This window comes from Neopsephotus bourkii, unplaced genomic scaffold, assembly GCF_033783945.1.
Source record: "Neopsephotus bourkii isolate Nb327-2 ecotype Australia unplaced genomic scaffold, CSIRO-AGI_Nbou_v1 NB_1423, whole genome shotgun sequence".
Lineage (NCBI taxonomy): Eukaryota > Metazoa > Chordata > Aves > Psittaciformes > Psittacidae > Neopsephotus > Neopsephotus bourkii.
In genome coordinates, this window is record NW_026901900.1 from 3,057,780 (window position 1) to 3,078,369 (window position 20,590).

The 20,590-nt window shown below is 40.9% G+C and overlaps 1 protein-coding gene across 17 annotated transcripts in view; it reads left to right on the top strand.

Moving 5' to 3' along the window:
* The window catches only part of GRIP1 (glutamate receptor interacting protein 1), a 327,255-nt gene that overhangs the window by 235,501 nt on the left and 71,164 nt on the right, over positions 1–20,590 (top strand). For all 17 annotated transcript variants that reach the window (XM_061368069.1, XM_061368073.1, XM_061368079.1 and 14 more), the window contains 5 exons: positions 11,623–11,758; positions 12,781–12,926; positions 16,438–16,521; positions 17,355–17,430; positions 18,763–18,908. In XM_061368069.1, the coding sequence (XP_061224053.1) occupies positions 11,623–11,758; positions 12,781–12,926; positions 16,438–16,521; positions 17,355–17,430; positions 18,763–18,908 (588 nt within the window). The remainder of the gene's footprint in view (positions 1–11,622; positions 11,759–12,780; positions 12,927–16,437; positions 16,522–17,354; positions 17,431–18,762; positions 18,909–20,590) is intronic.

Sequence of the window (20,590 nt, forward strand, 5' to 3'; positions counted from 1 at the left end):
GAAGTCGAGGAAGAGGGTCAGGAGACCTGCGTGGTTAAATAGGGAATTGCTCGGTATGCTCAAGTGGAAGAGGAGAGTTTACAGGTCATGGAAAGAAGGGCTGGCCACTTGGGAAGAATATAAGGCTGCTGCTAGAGGATGTAGGAAAGCTGCTAGGATGGCTAAGGCCTCCTTGGAATTAAAGCTGGCGAGAGGGGTCAAGGACAGCAGAAAGAGCTTTTTCAAATACATGGCAGGTAAAACTAACACCAGAGGCAATGTAGGCCCGCTGATGAACGGGACGGGTGCCCTGGTGACAGAAGATACAGAGATGGCAGAGTTACTGAATGACTTCTTTGTCTCTGTCTACTCTGCTGGAGGCAGTCCTGAAGAGCCCTGTACCGCTGAGACCCCGGATGAAGATAGGTCAACGGAGCGGTCTGCCTTAGTTGATGAGGAATGGGTTAAAGACCAGTTGAGCAATCTGGATATCCATAAATCCATGGGTCCAGATGGGATGCACCCGCGGGTGCTGAGGGAACTGGCTGAGGTCATTGCTAGACCGCTCTCCATCATCTTTACCAAGTCTTGGGAAACGGGAGAGGTGCCTGAGGACTGGAGGAAAGCAAATGTCACTCCTGTCTTCAAAAAGGGCAAGAAGGAGGACCCGGGTAACTATAGACCGGTTAGCCTCACCTCCGTTCCTGGGAAAGTGATGGAACACCTTATCCTTGGTGCCATCTTAAGGCATATCAAGGATAAGAGGGTTATGAGGGGCAGTCAACATGGCTTCACCAAGGGGAAGTCGTGCTTGACCAATCTTGTAGCCTTTTATGAGGAAATAACACGGTGGATGGATGATGGTAGAGCGGTGGATGTGGTCTACCTCGACTTCAGCAAAGCGTTTGACACGGTCTCCCACAGCATCCTTGCGGCTAAATTGAGGAAGTGTGGTCTGGATGATCGGGTAGTGAGGTGGACTGTGAACTGGCTGAAGGAGAGAAGCCAGAGAGTTGTAGTCTATGGGGCGGAGTCTAGTTGGAGGCCTGTATCTAGTGGAGTGCCTCAAGGGTCGGTACTGGGACCAGTATTATTTAATATATTCATCAACGATTTAGATGAGGGAATTGAGTGTACTATCAGCAAGTTTGCTGATGACACTAAGCTGGGAGGGGTGGCCGACACGCCAGAAGGCTGTGCTGCCATCCAGAGGGACCTGGACAGGCTGGAGAGCTGGGCGGGGAATAACTTGATGAAATATAACAAGGGAAAGTGTAGAGTCCTGCATCTGGGCAGGAACAACCCCAGGTTCCAGTATAGGCTGGGGAACGACCTGTTAGAGAGCAGTGTAGGGGAGAGGGACCTGGGGGTCCTGGTGGACGACAGGGTGACCATGAGCCGACACTGTGCCCTTGTGGCCAAGAAGGCCAATGGCATCCTGGGTTGTATTAGAAGGGGGGTGGTTAGTAGGTCGAGAGAGGTCCTCCTTCCCCTCTACTCTGCCCTGGTGAGACCTCATCTGGAATATTGTGTCCAGTTCTGGGCCCCTCAGTTTAAAAAGGACAGGGACCTGCTGGAGAGAGTCCAGCGCAGGGCAACTAAGATGATTAAGGGAGTGGAGCATCTCCCTTATGAGGAAAGACTGAGGGAGCTGGGTCTCTATAGTTTGGAGAAGAGGAGATTGAGGGGTGACCTTATTAGTGTATATAAATATATAAAGGGGGAGTGTCACGAGGATGGAGCCAGGCTCTTCTCAGTGGCAAACAATGAAAGGACAAGGGGTAATGGGTACAAATTGGAGCACAAGAGGTTCCACTTAAACCTGAGAAGAAACTTCTTCTCAGTGAGGGTGACGGAACACTGGAACAGGCTGCCCAGGGAGGTTGTGGAATCTCCTTCTTTGGAGACATTCAAGACCCGCCTGGACACGTTCCTGTGTAACCTTATCTAGGTGTTCCTGCTCCGGCAGGGGGATTGGACTAGATGATCTTTTGAGGTCCCTTCCAATCTCTAACCTACTGTGATACTGTGTGATACTGTGATACAGCTGTAGACTGAAAGTATGTTTAGTAAAAACTCAATGACAGCTCAAATAGAGAAGGGGGATCAGATGGCACTCTTGTTAAAACCTACCTGGTAGCCACAGGATATTGAACGATTGGAATGAGCTGCAAAACATGTCTTAAATGGCAGAAAACTTAGCAATTCAGGCAGTTCTTAATCTAAAATGGAAAGAAGATTAAGAGGTGATTTGATCAGAGGGTTATAGTTCTGCATCTGCAGGGAGATCCTGAATGTCATGGTGGTAGTATAATGAGATCTTAGTCTTGAAGGCTTGTTTACTCTCAGTTCAGACAGAAATTACCTGTGCATGTAACAGATTTTCCTTCACATGATGCTCTCAAAGCCACGTTGGATATCTTTGTAAAAGGTGATCTGTAGCTGCAGATATCACTGTATCATGCTTCTCTGCTCATGTCACTCAGGAGATCAGGGAGAGAATTGTTCTCAGTGGTTCCTTCCTGCCTCGAAATGCACAAATGCAATCAGTCCTGTAATCAGTCCTGCCTGATCTAATTTGTTAACTGTAGAAAGCAGAGGAACTGGAACAGTCAGGCCATGCTTTTGTGACCAGTGTCACCTAAGTACAAATAAACATGATTTAGCAAGTTTTCTTGGTGCTAATTTCACAATGAAGGAAATACATCAGAATTATGGGAATAAGTTTTATGAATCAAAAAACACATTAGTGTCAAAGCTCTGTGCTGTTCTGCACAGCAGCATTTCCACTAGCAAGGGAGGAAGGTTACTGAATCCTTCATCCAGTGCAGACAGAAATCTAAAGAAAACTAATGGTGTGAAACTCTGTCATTTCTTCATCAGTAATGTTTAACAGACATGTGCAGAGGCGGTCAGAGTAGCACTGCTGAATGGCACAAGCCATTCTTGAGTTTAAGGCTTGGTTACTTACAGCATGAAGCAAACTTTTCAAAGGAGACACGTGTTTCACGTGGGAGATACAAATTTGAGATAACTCTGGGTGTAAGCTCCAGCTCGGAAGTACCTTCTACTACCCATTCCCTCCCCAAGCAAGAAACGAAAAGAGAGATTTGATCTCTAGAAAGCCCTGTAATGTCTGTAGAAGTGGTTGTGAAGGTTGAGAGCACTGAGTTGTTCGTCACTGTGCTTGTTTTGCCCTACCCTCCGATGCCTTTGCTTCCAAAAGCTCCACCTTAACAGTTCAGTGAGCTGCTTTGTCCCTGCACGTGTTCAGGAATTTGACTGCCACAGATAATGTGGAAGCAGAAAAATGATTGAAGTTACTGAAACACTTGAGCTTACTGAAACCTAGCAAGTGCATCAAGGTGGAATGGGGCCTTATCCAAAGATAGGAAGTTGATCACTGCTAATCTCCAAGTGCACGGATAGTGATCAATGGATAGTGTAGATCCTCTCCCAAAGCAAGCCATCAATGAAAACACTAGAACTTCACACCCTGCTCAAGGAAATAATGCTGCGTCATTGAACAAGTATGTATTTCACATAGCATGTTTATTCCAACCCTGTTGCAATGTGGCACATCAGTGATAAAAATATCTTTTCGGTAGGTAACAATGAAAAAAAAACTTTGTTGATGTGATTCCACTAAATCTGTGTCTTCTTGCGGTAATGTATTAAAAAATCTTATTTACTGAAACCAGATGTTTTAATGATTTATAATTTTATTAATACTTTTTCCTCTAATTGTATTTCTCTGCCAAGGTTTGCTCAGGGTTTATGAATAGTAATTCTATTATTTTTGACACAAACTTGAAACATATCTAAATTCATTTTCATTAAAATATGTTGATTGTTCTTCAATATACTTACAAGAATTCAAGCTTGTAATTTGATTCTTTACTTATAACATAGAATCATAGAATAGTTAGGGTTGGAAAGGACCTTAAGATCATCAAGTTCCAACCCCCCTGCCATGGGCAGAAGCAGATGAGAAAAAATGATACAAAGATACCTTAAAAATAAGAACCCCTCCAAGTGGCTTGGCAGCATTTTCTCAGAGGCTGTGATTTTGCCCTTCCCCACTGTTGGGCTCTCCTACACAGTCCAAAAATAGGTGGAATTAAAAAAAAAGAATTGTTTTCACATCTTTCATTACTTTCATTACAGATGCATTCATTTTATTCCTCCATAAGCCTTGTCACCAGGCATCTCAGGAAAACATAGGGGGGGAAGAGCTTCTTGTTCTGACTGTGTGGGGCCCGGTACTTTCAGTCCTAGATGTAGGGTGAAAAACAGACTATACAGAGAACTCAGCAGTCACTGACAAAAATTACCAGTAGTCCCAGCTCTTAGAAGAATCAGATGGCATCATCGGTATTGAGATAACTCAAGTTGATCTCTTTGAATGCCCAGTACCTGTCAAAGTAACATCATCAGTAATTTTAGGCTGCTGGTACTTGGAATGCTTGGGATTATTTTGAGTATTGGCTTGTATTCTTGATATTCTGGAATTATTGTCAACCCAATTGTGAGCAGAAGCAAACTAAATAAACATATTTGATAACTGTACAGAGATCATTCTTATTGCTGTGTGAAGCTGCTTCTGTGTGAAAACTGATCTTTTATCATGCCATGCCATGTTTGCATTTTCTGTCAAATGTTTTCTACTAATTCTGTCTGTGAGGGGTAGATTCAGACACAAGCAAGATGTTGGATCTTGAGCATCTGCCATTGGCAGCACGGCTGTGCTGCTGCCAGAGGAACACTGGGACAGTTTGTTATAACTGCACTGTAGGCTGTTGTATGACTAGACTGGGATGGAAGTGTTAAGCCTGTGGAAAGTACTAATAGTTTAACTCAGTCACTGTAAAAAATGGAATGCAGTTCTGTAGCAGCTGATTGTGAGTTTTTCCTCTATAGCATTTACAAAGAGCAGCTGGTTTTGCATAAAAAGGTCTTATTTGTACAGCCCTGCTAACTGTTTCACTCCTGAAATGTAATTACTGAAGTTACTGTGGTGTGCATCAATAACACTGCCGTATATGAGGTGTTTCTTCCAATAATCTTTTGCTCAGAAATTTATGAGGTTCTTGTTATTAAAAATGAAGAGGCTTTTTTTATATCTGTTAGTGGCTTTCATTTGCTGGTTATTTGATCTCAGGTTTGCTATATTTGTATTCATGCCTAATTTTTTACTTATAAACAAAGTTTCAGATGTAATGCTTATATCTGATGCTAACTTGAAGCCCATACCTGTTACATGCCTCAGTTTTGGTTTAGAGAGAATTGGCTTCCAAGGTATCTGTTTCTGTGCCTTAGAATATGAAAGCGTACCTAAAAACTAAATAGTGCAAGAGCTAAGCTCTTTTAAGGTGGGAAACCAGCAAATCCAAATGTGAGCTGTGCTGCTACATCCTGCCAGCTTGGTGTTTTCTGTGACTTACGTGATCATGTCCTGTATGTCACAGCCTGTGGTTGATCATAACATACCATTATTTGCTTTTCTATGTCATGCCTAGGCCATGCAACAGTTTATAAGCATATTTTCCAGTTTGTAAGCACTGATGGGAGGTATTTGGGTTTTTGTTAAGATTTCTGCAGTGGTAAAGTCATCTTGTAGGCGCTTTTATAGCCGGGGAGGGGGGGGGAGAGAAAAAAAACCCATTGTCTAATGCTGTCTAATGCCCTGTACACAACCAAAATAGTTGTCAGTATAAACTGAGTCTATTTTAGGCAGGTTTTTGTAAGTGTCTGAGCCTTACCCATCTCCCTTGCTTTCACCGAAAATGGTACCACATTTCTCCTTATCCAAGTTACTAGAGTTACGTTCAGCTGGCCTCCGACCCAAGGCAACCTGCGCTGCTGGTGGTTTAAGTTTACAGTCCCACTGGTGTAACTACAGAGTGTTGTGCCTTGCAGGTGTGATTTGATGCTCCTCAGCCCTCTTTGTCTTCTGCTGTAGGTTGCTGGTTTCTGAACTAGGACTGCTCTGGGGATTGCCCCTCCACAGGTTGGAGGAGGCAGCACAGAGTAGTTTAAAGGTCAGCTTTATGTCTTCAGACTGTCTTCACCAATGTGGTTTCGTTTGTTTGTTTTTAATGCAAATTTAGGTGTTTTAGGACTTAATGACAGCCAGTCAGGAAAATGGCAACAAGGAATGGAGTGTTCCTCATCTCTTGAGATCCCTCTTCTCACAGAGAAATACACCTACTTGTAGGACTTGAAACAGCGAATAGATGTGATGTCCCCAGTATAACAAACTGCTATCACTTTCTTAAGAATTGACTTTATCTTTATGTGATTTCTTAGTTAAACCATGAGATGCCTACTGGGATGTAAAGCAAAATGTTTCCTCTGCAGAATTTCTGCTGACATACAGGGAAATCCATACAAGCACAGCATTGACTGTATTTTCAACAGACTTACCAATTACTGACTTACTGATTATGTATGTCTTTTGGTAGGAAAAGATCAATAAGAGCAAAGGGCTTTGGGGGTTTATTTGAGTGTTTTGAGGTTTTTTTTAATGGTTAAGTTCCATTTATGCCCTGTGCTGGCCGCACTGAATAAACTTACTCATTAGGTGGAGGATGCAAGCACTTGACCTGAACATGTAGATTTTAGGCATTTTCTTGGATTTTAAAATTAAATTTTTACAGAACAGCTGGAAAAGACAGTATCTGGAATGATGGCAAATATTTGTCAGGTTTACACTTTAATACGTAAATTAGGATATGAACTTGTAGTAATATAGAAAATAGGTGATAAAACCTGCAAGTTCTCTCAGCTTTTAAATGTTGTTTTGAAAAAAAACCAAAAAACCAGCAACTCTCATCTGTAGTCTAGTATTTAATTTTCTTTTTCCAAGAAGTGAATATATTCCAGGTTCAGAAATCTCATGAGTCAATTTATTTTCCATGTTTTTTATTCCTTAAAGCATGTGGTTGACATGCATCAAAAAGCAGGAAATTACAAAATGTCTGTTCATATATAAAATTCTAGGAGCTTTATTGTGACACTGTTTGCCTTAAAGAAAAATCAATTTGACACGATATGTCTTGGATTTTATGTACTTGCAAGTTATTCTCTTTATTCACATTCTTTCAGTAAGATTTGTCCATTTTTGTATCTGAGCATCTGCTTATCTTTGAAGTTTTCTTCTGCAGTGTTGAGTATCCCTCTAGTCTTCTAGGTTGCAGGGCAAATCATAGTGTTGATACACCAGCAGAGCCTGCTGCAGGTCAGGCACACACAGTTACAGTACCGCAGCAGCGAACCTAAGAGAAGCATTCAGACCAGGAATCTAGAAAACAGCAGCACCATAGTGTTCGTTTTATAGTTCAGCTCCTATATATGCTTCACCTTACACTCCCCTTTGCTGAGCCCACCTCCAGTATTCAGCAGAATCCGTTAGCCCCATACCAGACGTAGGTAGATGTCAGCAAAGCTGTAGGGTGACTGGTGCAGCATGGACCGGTGTGCCCAGGATCACCCCAGCAGCATCAGGAAGCAGTGGAAGTCCTAGGGCAGTCCTGAAACCTCATAGCAGCCTTCCAGTATCTGAAGGGGGGCTATAGGGATGCTGGGGAGGGACTCTTCATTAGGGACTGTAGTGATAAGACAAAGGGTAATGGGTTAAAACTTAAACAGGGGAAGTTTAGATTGGATATAAGGAGGAAATTCTTTACTGTGAGGGTGGTGAGGCACTGGGATGGGTTGCCCAGGGAGGTTGTGAATGCTCCATCCCTGGTCGTGTTCAAGGCCAGGCTGGACAGAGCCTTGGGTGACATGGTTTAGTGTGAGGTGTCCCTGCCCATGGCAGGAGGGTTGGAACTGGGTGATCCTAAGGTCCTTTCCAACCCTAACTATTCTGTGATTCTGTGATCTTAAGGTCCTTTCCAACCCTAACTGTTCTGTGATTCTATGAAACCCTCTCTAAGCTGAGGGAAGGCAGGACCCAATGTAAGCTGTGTTTCACCAAATGCTGCCTGAGCTCTTAACGGTACATAGGGAAGAAGTTCTCAAGTGGTTTTTTTCAACTGAAGTGTAAAATGGTATTGATTTGGGCTTTTATAGACTTGGAACCATCTTTCCTCTACACAGTTTCATTTTAGAATAATTCATTTGGTTCACATCACAGAGCTATACTGCAGGGGTGGTGTTCTGATGTTTGATACTTCATAAACTGTTACGGAGTAAGATGTTTCTTAAGCTCTTGCTCTATATTCAGTTTACCACTAAGGAAAACATTTGTAATTTCAGTTCCTCTTTTACTCATAATTTATAAGAACTCTGGAAATAGCTTCTTTGCCTTTCCTTCTAAAGCTGGGCTATGCTAATATTATTAACAATGCGGCAGTACATGTAGGAAAGAGCAGACTCCAGAGACTTCTAACTGATTAGGAGTTTGCTGATTGGCATATGTAATGAATTATGAGTGAGGTGATACATGAAGTAGTTTGATTCTTAACCCACAAAGAGCAGCATAGCATTGTGTTAACTAGAAAGCAGACTGACCTTGCACTAGCTGGGGAATAGCTCATACATATGGGATTGCTTGTTGGATTGGAAATGAAGTCCCAGGATTGTTCTGTTATTGGGCATTTTGATAATACTCCAGTGTGATTAGTCTAGAATAATAACATCAAAGCAATGCAGATGAGTAAACATGTATTATTTAGTACTATAAGAACAGTAATCCTGTGCGATTTAAGAAAGCAAGATGAAAACAAGAGAGACGGGGATATCAAGTGGACATGGTTCAGAGCACTTCCAGGAGTAACAGTCTCTTGTAAGCAAAGCTAGTAGTTTAATTTCTTCCTGCTATGATTATGTACAACAAAAGCTACAAAATCTTTAGGAGGCGCAAACCTAATGACGCTATTTAGTACTCCTGGATGAAGTTATCTGTCAGTTAGCAATGTGCATTTCATACCGCTTCCTCATGGTGTTGGTGCAGCTTTCTCTCTTGCCTACCAAGGAAGAGTGTTTAGAGGTCCCTGTTGTGAGAAGGATCAAGCCTGGTCATTACTTTGCATGCTGGTAGTTGCAGGGAACTGTATAATCATTAGCTAGCTTAAAACAGTTAATGGATCATCTGTTCCACATGTCACTTCAGGCAGAAGAGTATTTCCCAGCATTGGATTGCAAACTCAGAACCTATAGAAAATCTCAGGACACATGACAGTATTATGCTACAGCAAATTGTTAGGGAACTTAAACAGGGGAAGTTCAGATTGGATGTAAGGAAGAAGTTCTTTACTGTTAGGGTGGTGAGGCACTGGAATGGGTTGCCCAGCGAGGTTGTGAATGCTCCATCCCTGGCAGTGTTCAGGGCCAGGTTGGACAGAAACTTGGGTGACATGGTTTAGTTTGAGGTGTCCCTGTTCATGGCAGGGGGGGTGGAACTAGATGATCTTGAGGTCCTTTCCAGCCCTAACTATTCTATGATTCTATGTGCAGTGCATTATTGATGTCCTGTATACACATTCTGGTGAAGTGTTTATTAAAATAAAAACAAAATCAAAAAACTCTTGGCTAGGTGCTGAGAACCAAATTATAATACTTAGAAATACAAAAGAAGGATTCAGCTTGGGAGGTGTGGGAGAGAGGGGAAGGAATTTTCCTGTTGACCCTAGATGTCATGATCAAATAAACCCTGAATAAACAAGTGTGACACACTGGCAAAGCACCAGAGGTTGTATTATGGGTGCAAACCTATTTTTGTTTGCATCAAGTACTGTGACTTACTCTTGTAATTATTATGAATGCTGGAAGCTTTTTGTAGAACTGAAAGCAGCAGCATTTTGGTCCGTAACATCTCCTACAGCTATGCAACATGTCTACATGTCCAGATGCAGGTGATCACCTGTTCTTTCTGAGCTGTCGAAAAGGCCGGATGTGAGCAAACATTGTAGAGGCTCAGTAGCTTCCAAATGATGTCAAATGACGGTTTGGTGTCAGCCAGGTTGGGGAATGTACCAGATAACTATGCTCCTGTCTGCTTCTGACAACCCATGCTGCTGAGTGAATACATTGCAGAATTTTGTCTTAGTAAAAACTTTTGGACAATTCTTGCCCAAACACTCAAGTCCTGCTGTATAATGTTAAAAATGTGAATAACTGAAGTGAGGTCATTGTCAGCTAGAATAGAAAGAAGAGCCTGCCAGCCACTAGAACAGAGCAGGAACATTGCATAGGATGATGCTACATCTGCAAAAGATTCAGTAATTAACCCTATTGGAAGTTCTTGCAGGGTTTACAGGATACTCCACTGGGGCTGGAGGCTCCTCTGAATGCTTTCCTCTGCCTACAACCATTACCTTTGTATTGCTCAAGTCTGTCAATTCTCGTTAAGGGCAGCTGCTGTTCATCTTGAGGTGAAGATGTATTAGGTTGTTATCTCAGAGCCTTGTTGTTGTTTGTATAGTGCTTATTCTAGACCTTACTGCTGAACATGCATAGAAGAAACTTGCTTGGGTTTTGAGTGCCTTTTATGTTTAAATATGCTGCCACAGCAAGATTGCTAGCACAGTGCAGGCGTACCCTGTACACAGTGCATATGATGTTTGTATCTCACCATTCACCTAAAAGCTGCATATTAATGCTGAAAAGAACCAGAAAGATGGATGATCTTTCCAGGAATAAGTCATTTTCTAGGTGGATCTTCAGAAGTTTGTGCATTTTTCCAGAATACCTGGGCCACTGGTGGTTTTAATAGGTTTTCTCTGGCTGGAAACACTGGACATGATGTATGATTGCCTTGTGGCTTTCCAAACAGTTGCAGTCCTGCTGGAGCTGTGTACATGTAGATTGCCTTGTCCATTGCAATAAGGACATGTCATTTCAAGAGTTTGAGGCTTTCCATTGCAGGTGATCTGCATTTTCAGAGGTCTGTGGGATTAGCTTGGCATTTTCCAAGAATACTAGATGGGCAAACTGCAGAACAGGGTATCCCAGACAGCATGTGGGGGAAATTTAATATGCACTTACGACTATGAAAGCTCTTCACTAACTTACACCTGTATCGTTGTTTAAGCCACAACAGCCTGTTCTGCAGAGATTTCAGAGAGTTACAGTGAAGATACATTTGTGTAAGAATAGCGAATAAAACCGTTAAGATCTGATGTATTTAATGTCCACCTGGATTCTTGTTGTGTTAGGTTGGGTTGATTAACACTGACATCTACTAGTGGCCTCAAAGTAAACCTGTACCTAAATTTTCTAGTACTGTTATATCATTGTGTCTTTTACCGTTCCATTTAATCAGTTGAAGTACTTTATAAAACACAGAGGTCAGAGGGAGAAAGCAGAAAATGAGAAAATATAACTTCTTAAAAATGTGAAACAACTACCTACTATTTGTAAGCATTGCCAGACTTTGTATTTATTGCCTCTGTATAGTATACTAGCACACTGGTGTAGTTTTTAATAACCTTTTACAGAACATATGTCTCAAATTTATCTTTATGCAGAGCCTCACAAACAGAACTTGTGAATAGTAACATAAAGAATCTCCAGACGTACACGTTATTTCTTATTAGCACACACAATGGTTTTCTTGGGAAGTAGATGACATTTTAGAAAGGCAACATCTGTGTTATCACTTAAATTTTAATAATGCAAATAATTTTCTTTCAACAGAGGAATTCAAGGGCTCAACAATAGTTGAATTAATGAAAAAAGAAGGCACCACCCTAGGGCTTACAGTATCAGGTGGAATCGACAAGGATGGAAAACCAAGAGTATCTAACCTTCGTCAAGGAGGAATCGCTGCTAGGTAACTACATCTCAAGCCACAAAATGTATTACACGATGTGATTGCTTCAGAAATACGTACCGCATCAGAAAGGTCACTAACAAATATGTGACTAGATGCATCTATAATGGAAGCCCATCAGGCTCAGAGAGAAATGGCAACAGCTGGCCCCCCTCTTCCCTCAAGGCTGCTTTGTCGGAAACTGGAAATACCAGCGAGATATTTGAAAGTCATCCTAGGACTAATTAAGTTTCTTTTAAATTATATGATATTTTTCATATATTTTTTGTCCTTGAACAAAAACTTGAGAGAAGTGGCATAAAATAGTGAAGCGAAAAAATGAAATAGAAGAGCTAACCGCAGTACTGTTATATGTAACCATATATATAACCATAACTATTATATATAATGGAAAAAGTAGCCATAGGAATACCATAATCTATTTAATAAAAAGAAAAGGCAACAAAAATCAAAACCCAAAACCAAACTGTTCACCAGCTGGTTTTAAGATTAAAGGGAGTGTAAAGTCATAGCTACCTTGCTCACTGTTACAGTGGAAATAAAAATGCTGTTATTCATGAGTGAAACAAGTCAAAAGATGAAGGTTAAGCTAAGTCCTTCGAAGTAACTGAGCAGAACATATGCATTTGGGCTGTGGCCTGTGTCTTGTAGCTGCAATGTTAGTTGTGTATGCAACTGTTGTTGAAAAAAATGGGTTTGGATGCTTCCCAAAGAGAGAGAGAGAAAGATAGGGACATAAAGAAGACAATTTCCAAGATCCTATGCCCAAACCAGTCAAATCATCCCACTCCTTTATTGTACAGCTGGTTTTGTACATCAGAAATCAATAATGCAACACTCTTCTTATTTTAATATTTAACAAGATTAAGATCTTAAAATGCTACTTTCTGTTTGAAAGATGAGCTTATTTTAATCTAGATGAATGGAAACATATTTCTTACCTTCACTAAACTGTAATTTAAAGGATTTAGTTTGGTCCAGCATATCTGTCTTTAACAAAAGGAATATGTATTTTTTCCTAGGAGTGACCAGCTGGATGTAGGGGACTACATCAAATCTGTGAATGGAATCAACCTGACCAAATTTCGCCATGATGAGATCATCAGTCTGCTCAAGAATGTTGGCGAGAGGGTTGTTTTAGAAGTGGAATATGAGCTGCCTCCAGTCAGTAAGTAACAGCAGAGCAAATTGTAACCTATGCAGAATAACAAACATGTTGTCAGTGGTGAGATGGGCATGGTTGGTGTCCTGGTTTTAAACCACAATGGTTGGTGATCTTAATTTTTTGTAGTGGTTGTTTTCTTACATTTTTTTCCTCTGGCTTATCACGGAACATGGAAGCAGTATGAAAGAACTGGCAGTACAGGGGGATGCTCTCAGAAATGCTCAAGTGTTTTTAGAAGCATAAATCCCATCAACAACAGAACAGAGTTCTCAGCCTTCCCTGTTTTGTTGTTGTTTATTTGTTTACAGTTTTGAATACTGGGAATCAGATAGGTAGATTCCAGGGCAAGAGAATCTTTCTTGTTACAATAAGGTCTTTTGAGATGAGACCGGTGAATATCTGTGAGTTCTGCCTCTGCGTTTTCCTTCCTTCTCTTAATTTGCAGCACCCTCCTGCTCTCCCATATCAACAACATATTTTGGGACTTTTCCAGTCTTTTCTGACATCACTTCCAGCCAACATCTCATTTATAGAGCAGAAGACCCAGTGGGCTAAGCCATGGGGATGCATAAACTTGCAAGAATTGCGTGGTTGAAGCAAGAGCTTCCATGGGGATACATAAACCTGCAAGAATTGTGTGGCTGAAGCAAGGGCTTCTCGCTGAGCAGGATTGTCCTGAAAACATAAGTTTATGCCGATGCTGAAGTAACAGAGTGCTACTGAATGTTTTCCTTGCCTCTCCTTTACTCATTCTTTTTGTGCTTATGTCTTTGCGCATCTGTAGGGGAAAAGCAGTGGGAATTGAGGCTATCAGGTATAAAGTGAAAGCCAGAGAAATGAATTGGGAATCCGGGACCTAAAGTGAAAGAGTCGGTGGCTGGCTGGCACCACCACTAGGCATGCCTTTGAAAGAGTGTGTGCTCCTTCATGCTGCTCACTGGAGGAGAGAAGATATTGTTTGCTGGTGTTCAGCCAGGAAAATCTGCAGAGCCAACTAGGAAGCTTCTGTCTCCTTAAATAGACTTTCCTCGCAATAGATGCCAAAAAATCCATCACTCTCTTGGATGCTCAAGGGTGGAGAACTCCCCACTGCTTTCTAGCAGCTGCAGAGCTAGTCTAGTCACATATTTGGTTTTTTATGACCTCCTGACAACCACCTTAATATGTTTTGAATGTCCTCTGTTGATTAGTGTTTGCCTGTGGTAAGGGAACTTCAGAAGCACTGTATTTGAGTTAATGAAGTCAGCTTAGTTCAGAGTTATTTTGCTGGTGACATTAATTGGTTTATGGGTATTCTTTGTTTTGCACTTATTAAGTGGGCTTCCTTCTGTTACACCTGCATTTGGCATATGTGCCACTCTCGCCCACTGAAACAGGATCTTAGCATGCTAAATTACAGTAGCGATCATAACTTTGTTGTTAAGTCCTTGGAATTTCTGACTTCTTTATACTAGCATCACTAGAGAAGCTGGAGATAATTAGCAGTTTAGTTGTTCCACCAACTTCTAGTGAACAAGCTAGACACGGTGCCTTCATTATACACAGAAGTTTTCCAGTAGGTTATGTGGTGAAGTCCTGGCACCTCCTTCCCTGCCCAATACCTAATGAAATTCTACTGTTGTTCTTGTGGTTGCCCCCTCTGAGAGAGGAGTACCATGGTTTCAGAGTGGGGAAATGTCAGAGCTTTAATAAAGACGGATTAAATCTGGCTGAGCACTAGTAATTCCCACTCTCCCTGGTGCTTCCTTCCCTGTCTGGCAGTGTTCACAGCAAGAGCTTCCAGCTGCTATTTTCAGCGTGAGCCACCTCAATGTTTTTAACTGGAACATGAGCCATGCCTGCCGCTCATTTGCCTTTTCTTGTCGCTAGAGGTTTTAAGGACTCCTTTCCCCTGCCAGGGTGAGGCTGGGGTGGAAGAACAGCTGCCTGGGAGGTTGTTCCCCAAGTGGAAAGATGCTGTGTGCTATTCCTTGTTGCTGCACTACGAATTTTGCCTGTCCACAGTGGAGGTTACAGGCCACACCAAGCAGATTAGCAAGCATGGGTTCAGCTTGAGCTACGCGCAGGGCCACTTTCTGCTGACAACGAAAGCAAGAGTTGTCTTCTCTCTGTAATTCAGTCCTTTTCAGTCAGTAAAATGTTTCCAGCTGAAAAGGAATCAGCCACATGTACTTCAGTACCATGGTCCTGATCTTCAAGCTGTAGCTGGAATTACTGTAATACAGAGCAATGCTTTGGAGGGCTGTCTTTCACCTGTTTTCCTAAGGAATTTAGATTTATGTGATTTCACTGGGTGGTTCTTCTGGTTCCCTGCAGTAACTATTTTAATAACAATGGAAAGACTCAAAAAAAAAAAGTACATTACAGTACATTTCACAGAAATAGACACTCAAGTGTCTGTTGAGATCCCCCAAGCAGGGGAGTCCTCAAAAACAGAGATGTGAAGCTCTTAAAAGGGCACCGCTGCTTCCTGGGGCCTTTCATGGCCTCCCAGTCTGTTCAGCCTCTGGTGTCCATTACCCACTCATGGTATCCTAATGGGAGACATGGAAACTGTTCACTGCAGGGTGAAGAACATTAAGTTTTTGCCAGTTCTGCTGCTCACAGATGTTTATGTCCATTGTGCTGTTTGAGTATCTTCCTGGAATCTGGGAAGTGTGTGTGTGTGTGTGTGTGATTTTCCCCAATGTCCTTTTCCTTTGGAAAAGGCAGCTCTTACAGCCTGCCAAAGTTTTTCCTGTAAAGCCAATAGTAAACTGGCAACTGGTCTCTTAACAGCAGTGGTTTCAAATTGTGTAAAGTGGATTATCACACCCAGCTGTGTTGGTATGTGCATTAGACTTCTCACCTCCTCACCCAGCTGTGCACCGCTCCTTTAGTGCTTACAGGGGAAATACTGACTCGACTACAAGTCAAAGACTTTTTCTTATTCCCTTACCAATGTTGAAGGAGCATCTTATATTTTGAAAAAGGAAAAAACCCCACAAACCAAAACACAAACCAATCCTTATGGTACGAAATAATTTCTGTTTATTAATCTAGTAATCTAAGATAAGAGGTACACCCTAAAAATCACAACTGCCTTGACTTTAATCCAAATCAATGTTTTCATGGCTGCACAACCAACTCCAGGTAGCTTTAAGAATTTGTCATTTTTGTGTCTCGTTGTTTATTTCCATCTTCTCTAGCTCTCTTCTGTAACTAGAAGGAAAGCAAGATTATGCCACAATTTAAGCAGTAAGGCTCAAATTCCTCGCCTATTATGTGCATCTCTGGCTCTTTTTCCAAACAGTTGGCAATCTGCAAAATATCCAACCCAAAATGCTCTCAAAAAAGAAGATGATTTGATAGGTCTTTAATCTGACTCTTTTGTACTGGAGATTTTCCAGTCATATGACCAGGAGCACAGACAGTATCTACCTTGAACTGGGAAGAGTGCAGATGTGTGTGTAGAATTGGTAAAATAATAACAATTGAGGTTTGGATTATTTATTTATTCGTTTATTTATTTTAGCTGTACAGGGATCAGGTCTCGTCTTCAGAACTGTGGAAGTTACTTTACATAAAGAGGGGAACACTTTTGGATTTGTGATAAGAGGTGAGTCATCATTAAATTTGAGCTGTCTGTATTTTCTAAATCGGCAAACAAGTTGTCAGTTTTTATGGCATTTTGAAATTGTTTCAAGATTTCTGATGCACAGTTTGTAGAATTCTCAGTGATTTCTGTGTTCTGTTTTCCATGCAGTCATGTACTGCTTTTGTAAGACACTAATATTTTTTTCTATGGAAGAAGAGTAATTAATCAGCTATGCCAGGACCCTGAGAAGCTTTGTTTCAGATTAGACCAGATCCTGCTACCACTGAAATAAGCAGGAAGACTGTAGTTCTTTAAGAAGATTCACATATGGTATGTGTATAAATTAGGTTGATTAATTGTGCTGATAGTCTGAATAGTACAAGTGTTATGCGTGTATGAGAGAACCAAAGAAAACATGCAGTTGTTAAATAATATACCCCAAATATAAATTATTAGGAGTTTTTTCTCAGAAAAAAATGGGTTTTTTTGTTAAATATATAAATTCCTTAGTGACTCCTTACTATTCTGAATATGCATGAAGTACAGGTGTACTGCAGACAGTTCAGAGCAGTAAGTTTTCACACTGAGGTCATACTTACAGAGTAAGGGTTCTAAGAAAAGCATATACATTTATTAAGAATCACTCTGAAGAAATCACCTATCCCATACAGTAGGTCACTTTTATTTTAGGATAAAATTCAGTGGAGGTTCACATTAATGGCTTGGCCATTTTTTGATCTTTTTAGCCCATCTGTAAGTATGCATGCTGCAAGATTTAGGCTTTCCATTTAGAAATCAGCTTTCATAAACTACATTGAATGAAGGTGTGCTTTCTCTCACTTTTCCCTTTCTAGGCGGAGCACACGATGACAGAAATAAATCTCGTCCTGTTGTAATAACATGCGTTAGACCTGGAGGGCCTGCTGACAGGTACAGTTCATCTTTCTCTGGAGTGCATGTGAAGGAGAGATGGAGAAAAGTGAATTCTTTGGGGCAGAAGTTAGGAGTTGGAGTCACGTGGGTACATTCAAACCTGTTCCTTTGAAAATCATGAATTATGCATTCAATTAGAGTAACAACAGGAATAGGCAACCACAAAGGCTCAGCGCATCATGGTGTGTCTGAACAATAGTTTAGCATGTTACGTGTTTCAAGACTTTCCCATTAACTTAAAAAAAGCAACCCAAAATCATGAGAAAAAATGCCTGCAATAGGTCAGAGCACATTTTTCTTCAGTCTTCAGACAATTGATGTCGCTTTTTATGCTCTTAATACTCTTGCACTTCAGAAAAAGTACTGTCATGTGTCTGGGTGTTGTTTGTATTGTTCTGTTAAGATGTTTGTATGTATCTGCATGTGAGTTCACACATAACTTCACCTGGACAATTTCTGCATACAGATTTGTGTTTTGGCCCAGTGAGCATGTATTTATGTAGTACCATCTTGTAGCTGTATAAAATAAGAATATTCACTTTATTTATATGTATGAATTGTATTTTCAACAATTACATTTGTGTCCTTAAACAATTAAAGAAAGTTAAAGGGCAGTTTCTTTAAAGTGGGTTGACTATGTTGACCATTTTTGACCCTGAAAACATTGGTTGAGAAGCGAATGGTGCAAGAGAGTGTTTGTCTTTTGTCCCTCCCTTTCTTAACATCCTCATATCCCTTGCTTCCTTGTTTCTCTCCCCAGTTCCTGAGATGACAATGTTAGTACTACATTTTCTAACATGGAATACATTATGAGATAGACCTGGGAGACAGTGCATATTTATAGACAAATTGGTTTTAGATAGGAAGAAAAATTGAATTATCCGAGTAAGGGGTATTTTTGAAGAAAATCAGTAAATAAGCATTCATGTTTTGCAATCTGTTTCTGCACCCATGTGTTTGCACCTCATATTTATTTTTAAGAAAACATTGGGGGAGGAGGTGTTTATGTATGTATGAAAGAGGAGTTGTGACGACAAGGCAGAAAGCAAGCATATGTTGAAGCAGAAGCTATACTTAGTTGCAATGTAAGGTGACTTGATTATTTAGCTATGTGGTAAGCTGTTTTCTAGTTCTGACTTTCCAATTATAGCAATTTCCTTTCCACTGCACCCTCTGAACATTCTCATCGTCAAAGTAAGTGTTAAGTGTTAAGGCAAGAGGGATGGATGTCAGAGAGGGTGTGAGGGAATCACTTTGCATAAAAATGATATTATCTCCAAATCAATTTATCTTGTATTAATAACGTTCATTCCTTTAATCTCCCTTCAGAGAGGGCACAATCAAACCTGGAGACAGGCTGCTGAGTGTTGATGGTATCCGACTGTTGGGAACAACACATGCTGAAGCCATGAGTATTCTCAAACAGTGTGGACAGGAGGCAACTCTGCTGGTTGAATATGATGTCTCAGTAATGGGTAGGTTAAGAAGTGGGGCTGTAGTTCTGGGAATCATCTGTTGTGTTTTGCTGCATGTTCTTGATGGGGTATTTTAGAAGTGATCATGACCTGTTATGCTCCTAGCAGCACTGCTATTCCTTTCTGCACCGTATCATTAATCTTGGGTTCATAAGGAGGTGAGCAGTATTTTACTGCAATTTAGCATTCTGACATTTTATGGTTTGTAGAGTGAAACCAAAGTGTGGATTGTATGAAAGTAACTTTTCCAGTGACTAGGTTATAATAAAGGTTAATGAAGTGTAAGTATTTCTGTGTCACATGAAAGAGAGGCTTACCTGCTTCAACAAGAATTCATTTGCCTTTTGCTAGTGCTGCTAGATGGCCAAGACATTATTGAAGAGTCACAAAACCACCACACACAAAAGAATGGGGAAGAGAAAATTTGTTAAGAAACGTAGAGGTGGCAAATCATGGCTTGAAAAATGAGCTTATACTTTATACAGATTTTGATTGAACTTACTGAAGATATGGAAGGTGTTTTGGAAAGTTAAGGACAGCAGATGATTTCTCACATAAGACTTGGGATTGAGTTATTTCCATTTGTTTTGGAAGTTGTCATATCCCCTCCCTTTTTGCAAGATACAGAAAATTCATGGCAGCAAGAAACAAAAATACTCACCAGTCAGACAAAAATATTTCTTCTCTATTTGGGGATCTTCCTCTTCTTTTTCTCCTCAGTTCCAGAGTCAAATTTTTAGCCTAGCAGTAAAGCAGCCTCATAGGAATTGGTGAAATAGCATTGTCAAACTTAAAAGCCATGGAAAAGATTAATACTTAGAATAATAATGGGCAGATACTTGTTTATGGTGGAACAGCCCTCTTTGTTCTCCTCCAAGACAGATTCTATTAGTAGTAGTAGTATCATTATTGTCATTATTGTTATTATTATATATCTCTGTTTACTTGTCTATCAAGAATGGAGGGACAGGTTTCTGTGGTGTCTGGCAGACCTACTGGACAGCTGTGCAAGGTTCATGTCCAGAAAGGTGGAAACAGCTCAGCATCTGGGCAGGGACTGCCCATGTGGAAAAAGAAAATGCAGATGATCCTGTATCATATCCTGCAAATGATCCTGTAACGTGAAGAGAACCAGAATTTAGGTGTTTTCATTTCTTTCTTCTTTGGCAGATGACAGATGGCCAAACCCTGTTCATCATCACACTTAAAACCAGATTCCTTATACTCCACTTTCTCTAAGAATGAGCTCTTGTTGAAAAAAAGAACCCCTGGCTTTAGACAAATGAAGTTCCCAGCAAGGCTTTCCTTTCAGAGAAAGCTGTCATCCCCATTCTCCTGTGTAGCCCAGGGACGGAATTGGCCTCAGTTTCACTGAGGGTATTTTAAAAACCTTTGCAGGTTTGTGTGAGGACAGGACCACACCATGAGAAGCACTATTGTGCTCTAAGCTGCAGTTGTTCAGGGCAGGAACCTTCTTTTCAGTGTTACTTGGATAGAGCTCAGGGCAGGCAGATAGAGAACTTAGTTTAAAACTGTACAGGCAGTACTTACCAGTTGGTCTCTTCATGTTCTCGCATTCTCTCTATGAATAAACTCTGCTGTCTCCCTTTTGATCTCAGTAACAAATCTGTATTTATTATTCCTGCCTTCCTGGCAATGAACCTGTAATGCTGTGAAAATTC